Source organism: Crocodylus porosus, unplaced genomic scaffold (assembly GCF_001723895.1).
Source record: "Crocodylus porosus isolate Cpor-Errol unplaced genomic scaffold, CroPor_comp1, whole genome shotgun sequence".
In the NCBI taxonomy this organism is placed as follows: Eukaryota; Metazoa; Chordata; order Crocodylia; family Crocodylidae; genus Crocodylus; species Crocodylus porosus.
This window is the reverse complement of record NW_017728943.1, coordinates 996438-1005837: the sequence shown is the minus strand read 5'-3', so window position 1 is coordinate 1005837 and position 9400 is coordinate 996438. Positions and strand designations below refer to the sequence as shown.

Here is a 9400-nt window from a genome sequence, read left to right as displayed (position 1 = left end):
ATTATTTCTCCCTTTTGTAAGAGCCGTTCCGGCTCTGTGTGCGCTTCCTGCCTTGGCTTCTGTGTTCTCCCTGCACCCCCCTTCCTCTGTGTGTGTGTCTGTATTCCCGAGCCTGGTTTATGTACGTCTCAACCTCCTTCTCTTCTTCCCCCAACCTTTGCGATCCCCCAGCAGCCGCTGGACGCAGGAGGGGCCGGCAGACTTACAGCCGCTACCAGACCCTGGAGCTAGAGAAAGAATTTCTGTTTAATCCCTACCTGACCCGCAAACGGCGGATCGAGGTGTCTCACGCCCTGGGACTGACAGAAAGGCAGGTCAAAATCTGGTTCCAGAACAGGAGGATGAAATGGAAAAAGGAAAACAACAAAGACAAGTTTCCCAGCAGCAAATGCGAGCAGGAAGAACTGGAAAAACAGAAAATGGAAAGAGCCGCCGAGGTGGACGAGGAGGTGGAAGGACAGAAGGGGGACAAAAAATAGGATTTTTGAGAACTGAAAGGCAAGCACTGATGGTTTGATGAGATCCTGACTCTTACGTTAATGGCAGTTAATGTAAGGGAGGGGAGGGGGGGCAGGAAAAAAAAACAATGCATAGAAAAGAGAAAAAGAAACCCTTTTATTGCTGTAAAACAATATAGCTGTAAGCACCCACTTTTCCTGATTGTCCTTTGATACAATGAACAGTATGCAAAAGAGATCGGAGGTCTTTCTAGCCTTTTGCCAGTTATTAACTAGTGGTAGTGTAATGCAATAGCTTATGTAAAACATGACTGTGAAATTCTCTCTTCTCTCTCTCTCTCTCTTCTTTCGGGGGGGGGGTGTTGGTTAACACTGCTTTCAATGCTATAGGAGTTATGTGAAATTACATTGTGCACTTTTTTTGATTTTCCTCCTTTATGTTGTGCTTAACTGTATGTACTGGAGGTAGCTATTGAAACAGACATCCCAACAACATGAAACTGCCTATTTATGCTGTAGTTATCTCTCTCTTCTCTCTCCCCCTCTCCCTCTTGCTCTCTCTCTTTCTGTTCCCTCCTTCTGTTCTTTTGTTCGGTTGGGTTTTTTCCTTTGGTTCTGTTTTGTTTACAATTTTAAGTGTCTCCTCCAAAAGCGTTTTTTTTTTCTCGACTTTAGATAGCATGCGCACAGTGGAGCAAGTTGTAAAGTGATCCTTAGGTTAACTGTGAAAAAAAAAGAATGTATACTGTATACGTGAATTACTTTATGGGGGAACTAATGATATATTTTGTTGTTCTTTCATCACTTTGTTCTATTGTCTAAACCTGGAAGCGGCGGAAGAAAGTTACAATAAAGTTTACAAGCGAGAATCCCGTGACATCATTCTTTCACCGGGCTTCCTCTCCTCCAGGAGCACTTTGATAGAAAGGGAATAAAAGTCAATTGTGTCACAATCGCAAAGCTGGCCATCAAAGGAGAGTTGGCCCTGCAGAGATCCTGAAGAGTTTAGATTGCTCTGAGGGAGCTGTGGAGGAGTCTGTGGTGCAGGCAAGCCAGTTGGAGGAGTGTGGGGGGGGGGGCAAAACAAGCAGGGGTTGTGTTGTTGTTGATTGTGTTGTTGATGTTGTTGCTGCTGGTGGTGGTGACAGTCGAGGTGGTGTGGAAACCCTCCCTGCAGGTCATTCTCTGCCTCTGCATGCTTCTTCCAAGGGACACCCAGCACCCCCCGGATCTGAGCCCCCGCTCTCTGTGGAGGATGGTCAGCTGCGCATGGTATGGCTGTCACGCTCCCCCTTTCGCTGCCTATTGATCTCCTCCACCAGGGCAATACGAAAGGGTGCATCTCTCTCTCTCTCTCTCTCACCCTTGCAATATAACCTTGGGAAGGAGGAACGATGCAACTCTTAGATGCAGATCAATCACGATCGCCTCATTTTTCAGTAAGGCTTTTAATTTTTTCTTCTCCCCCCCCACCCCTTCCACCTCCTTGGAATAAATGAGACAGGTTACTTTTTTGGAAGGTTTGTCTGCTTCCCCAGCAGAAAGCAAGTCAGCCAGCTGGTAACGTTTTACTTGTAACTGTAATTGGCTCCCCCAGAACCGCTGACACGCTGAACAAGGGATCTGTAGAGTCTTTTATTTTTCGCAACAAGGAAAAAAAAAAGAGCAAATGCCAGCTCAATGCGTAGCTCGACGCCTGTGGCATTGGAATAAATTAAATATAGAGCTGAATGGCATTTGGGGAGGGGGGGGAACCCGAAAGTAATAGGTATCAATGAGACATTTGTCTTTTGGGTGCTAGAGCTAGGAGAGGGGGGAGGGGGGAATTATGTAGTCTCGTGAAAAACTATGACAAAGACAGTGAAATGGGGCGAAGGAAGAGATTTCAGAGGGAATCAATAAAAAGAATAAATAGGGCTCCGTTCATTTATTTCTTCCAGCAAAAAAAGGGAGAGAGAGAGAGAGAGAGAGAGAGAGAGGCTGGTTTATCACCAATGTGCTTTTCCCCTCTCTCTGTTTCTCTCTCTCTCTTTCTTCCTTTCTTCGTCTCAGTTGAAAACTGATTACAAGTTGCTTATCGACTCGAGCACAATTCCACCCCTTCTCGCATAGATCTTGGAGGGTTTAGATCCCATCAATTATTTATCATATTTTATAAATCCAACAGTACTACAATTTTTTTTTCCACATTACAAGGAGCCAGTGGGGGAGCTGGCCGTTGATTGGAGCTGGCAAAATCACGTGCCCCGGAGTCACATGGTCAGGGAGGAAAAAGGGGTCCTTTTTGGTGTAAATCTGGACTCTAATTCCGTAATATATCACGGTACCTCGTAAAACCGACACTAAAACGTCCCGGCCTACAAATCACCCGGCCAAATTATGAGTTCATTGTATTATGCGAATGCTTTATTTTCTAAATATCAACCCGCAAGTTCGGTTTTCCCATCCGGAGTCTTTTCTGAGCAAACTTCTTGCGCTTTTGCCTCCAACACCCAACGAACGGGTTATGGCTCTGGGTCGAGTTCCTCCTTCGCTGCCTCCATGCCTGGGTTATACACCAATGGTAGCAGCATGCACCCGCAGCCCGCTAGCATGTACTCCACCAGCTACGGCCTGGAAAGCAGTTCCTTCAACATGCACTGTTCTCCCTTTGATCAAAACCTCTCAATGATGTGCCCCGGAGATGCCTCCAAGCAGAACTGCAACAAAACGGATCAGAGGGACTCAGACTTGCAAAACGAGAGTAACTTCCGGATCTACCCCTGGATGAGGAGTACAGGTAAGTGCAAAGGCTCCTTTAGGGAAGGCGCTTGGGGGGGAGGGGGGTGTAAATTATTTTATGGCGTTGCAAGGGGGAGAGGGGAGGGAGACGGGGGGGGGATTGTCCCCAGCTCGGTTTGTGACGTTTCGCCTAAAAAGGAATCGCTCTCCCTCTCCATCAAGAGAGAGAGGGAGAGAGACCCCCACCTTAAAGCCATCCTTTTAGCTTTAAATATTTATTAGCGCTCCTGAGGCTCTGTGTGTGTGTGCGTGCGTGTGTGTGTGCGTGTGCGCTGTGCAAAAGGCGCTTTGCCTTTCCTGGGCTGTGAAAAAACATGACCATCCTCTTCCTACCCCCTCTAGATTCAGGGTTCAGATCTGAATGAAATGAACTGCCTCCACTATATTCCTAGAGAAACTCTTTGGGGGAGGCTGGCAGGGCTGGTGGGTTTGCTTTTGGAGTGCCCAGACCCCAGCCTAACGTTGCAGACGGGGCAATTAAAGCCTCGGATGTTGCCATTCTTGTAATAGGAACCGCAGCACATCACTGCATGGGCAATTGGAGCCCTGCTTTCACGAAGGTGGGACTGGGGAAGGGGTTGAAGTGGGGAGGGGTGGGGGTAGAGGGGCCAAAGACAGGGAGAGGGGATGACTCGTCTGTGATGAGTACGGGATCCGCCGGAACAGCCGGGCAATCGGGGCTGCGAGGTTTATGCTTGCTCATTGTCCATTGCAGGTAATGGGACTGCATCGAGCCTATTAGCCAAAGTGCTTGTCCCAGCTCCCAAAAGTTGATAGACTCCCTCGATGTTGTCACTGCGGTGCCCAAGCCCGCTCCGTGGCAATGCGTATTTCCTCCCTACCAGACCGGGGAGCGGGACAGCGGTCTCATTAAGTGAAGATGCCTACTTAGCATATGTATTTAAAATACAAATCTGGCTAATGCACCATACCGGCTGGCGTACAGATATTTCATTCCCCAACATGCCCCGTCTCCGCGTATTAGTGTCAATTAACATTTAATAAATATCCATATTCATTACCAGAGATAGAGTTCTGACATCTTCTTGGGATCCTAATAAACCGGATGAATTTCAAGAATTAAAAGAAGCAGGCTGGGAATCTCGCTGACTTCCGAGGGAGAAATTGCTTCCCAGTCTGACCGAGGGTTTCTCAGGCCGCTACTAGCACATTATCCTGGGAAGATATGGTGTTTATTATTATTCTGGTTTTCCCTGAGAAGGGGCTGGGGTGAGTCGCTGTTCCATTGGCAGTACCGTGGGACATGTGAGCTCCGTCCGCTGCCGCTGGGAAGCTCCGCTTTCCTTCTGACTTGCCAGATTGCAACTTGATAGCGTCATAAGTAATGAGTTCACTTTAAGCCAAATATTCCGAAAATGTCTTATTAGTAAACTGGACAGGGGAAGAACTCCCCAGCCCGACCTGAATGCAAAAGGTAAGGGGGGAAACCCAGCTAGCAAAAGCACCAGTTACCTTGCCCCTGATTTGGTGGTCAGTATTTTCCATTACCTGCTCCATAATTCATTCACTTTTACAGTTGATTTATCAAAGACCAAATATTTCTGGTCGTAAACACTTCATCTCTGCTTTTATCTGACTTTAGATTTAAGGACTCCCCTCCTTCCTTCTAACATGTGACATTATGTAGCAACAAGGCGAGGGACGGCTTTCAAATTCTCCAAAGCCTGCTGGAGGAGAAGCCGGTTTATAAACCCGAAGTACTAGTGTTAAGTATTTCGCGGCTTGCTGTCCTTAAAACTTCTGCTACCTGCTCCTGAGAGCGGCCTCCCCCTCACCCCCTCCCCGCTTGCCCACTGTGTGATTGTGCTTATGGACTCTCACCAGCTAGAAGAGACAGTCTCAGAGATCCCCATTCACCAGCGGTTTATGGCTTTTCCTTCAGCGGAGTTTACAACCCGCATTCCACAGACCTGCACATTTTACTTTCTTGCCTCCTTTTCACAGCCAGCCTGGCTACTTCACTTTTTTTTTTCTCTCCCTCTGCTTGAATGACACTTTCTTTTCTTCCCTTAAATAATAAGAAAGAGCCCAGTGGAATGCTTGAGAGAGATGGCGAAGACTTATCTTGGCCATCCACGTCGCAATGGGAAAGTAGGGGAGGGGGGATATCATCCACAAGCATCATGTTGTTGTATAATTATTTCCAATTGAACTCCAACAAATGCCACGAAAAAAGTGGCTCTGAGTCCCTTCCAGACCTCCTTTCACAGACCTCTAAATAGTTGTGGTGGGGGGAATGGATAACTGTTGGGTCTTTGTTTGATCTGGTTCCCATGTAGATCAAAATATTCTTCTTCCCAAATGCTTGGGTTTTGCTGTCTCATCTTTCTGACAGATCAAAACCAAAAAACACAAACCAAAAGAACCCAACAAAACAAAACAAAACACGCACACACAGGCAGACACACACACACGCTTTCATCTGCCGGAGTAACATAATCCGTGTCAACCACTGGCTTCCAGGAGACCCAAGGAACGGCGCTATATCCAAGCCATTCCGTTAAATAATTAAGAACATTACACACTGTCCACACGAGGTTCCCGATGACAGCTTTAAGAGAGGACAAATAGTTGCTTGGGAATGTCGAACACAGCCTTTTCTCTAAGGAAAGCGTGTATTTATTTCCTTGCTTGATCATTAGAAATGTCTTGGAGTAAGGGATGGGAGGGAGTGGGAAGAAAAAAGAAGAGGAAAGCATCTGGTTGATATTAAAGTAATAGAGAAGTTTCTGAAGTCCCCTCTCCACGCCTGTAGCCGAACAGACAAAATAAGGACACGCTTTCCCTCCATCCACACCCCGCATCAACAGATTGAAAACAATTAGAGAAGTGCCGGTTCGGAGGCAGGAAGGGAGAAGGAAATAATCTTGCAAAATGAGAGGGGGTGAAGGAAGGTCGAATCCTTAGCTGGTTAAATTGTCGGAGCTCACTGCAGTTTGGGCAATCGGCTGCAGCTGAGGATGAACGTCTTGGTGCCTGAAGTAGTTGCGTTATGACGAGGGCTAGTTAATACCTATGTGTGTATATATATACGTGTGTGCGTGAGCATGTGTATATGTGTGTGTGGGTGTGTGTATATGTATATGTATACACACACATTCATGTGTACGTATATATGAGCATGTGTGTGTATACACATATATACATATATGCACATATACATACATATATGTATATGTATATGTATATGAATGTCTCAGTCTCTGGAATCTCACCCGCCCAAGAGTTCATTGACTTGTCCTGTACTGTTTCACAGGGACCGACAGAAAGCGGGGCCGGCAGACCTACACCAGGTACCAGACCCTGGAGCTGGAGAAAGAATTCCACTATAACCGCTACTTGACGCGGAGGAGACGCATCGAAATCGCCCATGCCTTGTGCCTGACAGAGAGACAGATCAAAATCTGGTTTCAGAACAGACGCATGAAGTGGAAAAAGGAAAATAAAACCGCCTGCCCTGGTTCAAATAGCCAGGAAAAGCCAGACGCGGAGGACGATGAGGAAGAGTGAAAGAGAGAGATTGGGGGGTGGTTGGGGAAGCAAAAATAAATAAAAATAAATAAAAATAAAAAATAAAAAGAAAGAAAAAAAAGAAATAAAAGGAATAGAGGACTTTAGTCCCGAAAGTTAATCCAGGAAACTAAACATCATGGAGCAGAAAAGACTATATATTAAAATAAATAATAAATGCAGCATAAAAACCTAGGGATGAGACTTTCTGTTTCCTGACACTGAAAAAAATACTACCTATATTAAAGTCTTGTTTTGTTTCGTTTTGTACAATAGAATGGATGATACTATCTGCCTATTCAATGTGGCTTTAGAGTCAGACTAGATACATTTTTCTATGTGGGTCTTCATATAGTACCAGTATTTGTAAATCTCCCTGTTTGTATATCCTCGTGTGCTTTTTTGGTATGAAATAACGTGGTCGTGTTAGCACCTTTCACTAGAAAATGTGATCTGAGAGTCTGAAGGGAAATTATACATAGCGTCTCTAGTGCTCTGTATATACTATGAATTATCCTGGCGCCTTGTTCTTCGTAACCTCCGTGGTTCTTTTCTCGTTGCTAGGCTGTTTTGTCTGTGTATATTTTCACCTGGACCACTCCCTTGTTCCAGTCACTAGAAAAAAAGATGAATTAATATTGTGCAGCGTAAAGCGATGTATATCAAGGTAGCAAATTATTTAATGGCGAGGAGTTTCTTTGGGGGTTTGGTTTGGGTTGGGTTTTTTTTTTTCCTGGTCTGTGACGATTATTCTTCGAAATAAAAAAACAAACAAACTGATCAATACTCCAAAGCTGCTTTCGCTTTATTGCACTCCTGTTATTAAAAGAATAATAATAAACAGGATAACACACATCATGGGCGGGTCATTTCTGGCTAAGAACATATAAAGGAATCCCTGTCTCGGCTCCTCTTACCCTCCGTCTTCTGCTTACCCCTGCGGACCCGCTGTGTCTAACGTGACCGTATCCCCTCTCCAGAGCACTCCACAGCTGTAGGCGAAATAAAACTCATAGCAGGAGAAAAAGGTAATGGCCAGTGGTGAAAACTAGAAGAATTCTCTTTCCCGAAGCATCAACCCGGTGGCTCCTGCGGAAGGAGGAAGGGTGAGAAAGAGGCCTTGAAAAGAGGCAAGAATCAAAATATTCTTTATTTTTTTCGTCCTACGGAGTGATTTCACCCTTTCCCAAGGAACCGAGATCGTTTGCTGCGGCTTTGGGGTTTGGGGGTCTCCTCCCTCCCACACTCACTTCTTTTTCCTCCCTTCAGTTACTTTATTGTGGACTGTAACTATTTCATTAGCGCCAAATAATGTTTAACATCAAAGCACACATAAAATAGATTAAAGCAATTAAACGCAGGGGAAGAAAAACATCAGCAATGCAAAACAATGGGAACGGGTTTAAAAGCACTTGCTGAGGAACCCTCTCTCTCTCGCTCTCTTCCTCTCTCTCTCTCTCTCTGTCTTTTCTTTTTTTTCTTTTTTCTTTTTCTTTACTTAATTGTTTATTTACATTCCCAGTGCTCAATAAAATCCCGCATTCTTCCGGCGGGGCCTGAGTAAAGGCCGCGCTGTATAAAAGTGGTGTAATAAGAATAGGAAATACGCCGCAACTCCCTGTTAGGTGCAATGGGAAAATGCGCTCCTTCTTTCTGCCCTTCTTTCCCTTCATTCTCCATCCCATCCCCGCTGAAGCTGAAATCTTTAATGAACTATCTTCCTTTTATTTCACCCCCCGCCAAGGCGTAGGATACCTTTAATAGGACCAGAAAAGGATGCGGAGAAAATAATGCGCCGCATTATTTTTTTTAAAAATAATCAGCATTTATAGTGCAGCAATTGTTAGGCGGATCAGATAGGATGGGGCTGGTTTCCCATGAAGATCCGACCTGGGGAGAAGCTAAAACAGGGGGGAAACTGCATGTTCCATCCCCTTTCTCAAATCCCCTGGGTTATTTTCCCCTAGCGGGAACTGGGTACCAGAAAAGCCCTATTTCTGGGGAAATATTTTTATCCCCCTGAGGCAGGTACCTCTGCAGTGAATGGCGCCTCCGAATTTAATCTGATTTTTTTGTAAAAGCACACCTTTATTATGCCAAATCTGTTGGATCCAATCTTATCGGCGCAAAAACAAACCTGGCTGGTGAATTTTACCTACGCAAAAATCAGATAGCGGTACAACTTAGAATCACTGAAAATCAAAGAAAATCAGACAAATTGCAATTAACAACGCGTGTGTGTGGTGTATGTGGGTTCCCCCAACCTCCCTCCCTCCAAGAACCACCATAAATACGAAGCGAGGCAAAAATACGCAGGTTTAGATTATGCTATAGATACAGACCGCATTTCCGCCTCAATATCTCTATTTATCTCGATCTATTTCTGGGTTTCTCCAGCGCAGGCGGCTGCTAATTTTCTATTCCAGCTCAAGGATTCATAATGACACATTTAAATAAAATAAACCCATTGCTTTGACAGAGCTGATCCTTTAAAAGCGGGGGTGGGGAGGCATTTTTTTTTTCTAATCTAACGTGCAAGGTGCGAGTCAGTCATTTCCATCAAACCCCCACCCAGGAACAAAAAAAAAAAAAAAAAAAACCAAAAAAACCTTTGCATATTCTTTTATTTT

At 45.1% G+C, this 9400-nt stretch overlaps 2 protein-coding genes across 3 annotated transcripts in view; both read left to right on the top strand.

Moving 5' to 3' along the window:
* Window positions 1–1327, top strand: part of HOXB8 (homeobox B8) — a 3690-nt gene extending 2363 nt beyond the window's left edge. Inside the window, exon 3 of one of the 2 annotated variants that reach the window (XM_019548384.1) lies at window positions 172–1327. In XM_019548384.1, the coding sequence (XP_019403929.1) occupies window positions 172–479 (308 nt within the window). In that variant the 3' untranslated portion in view covers window positions 480–1327. The remainder of the gene's footprint in view (window positions 1–171) is intronic. The other variant, XM_019548385.1, reaches the window with a different exon arrangement.
* A 972-nt stretch (window positions 1328–2299) lies between these two features.
* HOXB7 (homeobox B7) lies at window positions 2300–7556 on the top strand. The gene is made up of 2 exons (XM_019548389.1): window positions 2300–3237; window positions 6517–7556. Exons 1-2 carry the CDS (start codon window positions 2838–2840, stop codon window positions 6768–6770), a joined length of 654 nt encoding a protein of 217 aa, XP_019403934.1. The 5' UTR covers window positions 2300–2837; the 3' UTR covers window positions 6771–7556.
* The last annotated feature ends 1844 nt before the right edge of the window (window positions 7557–9400 follow it).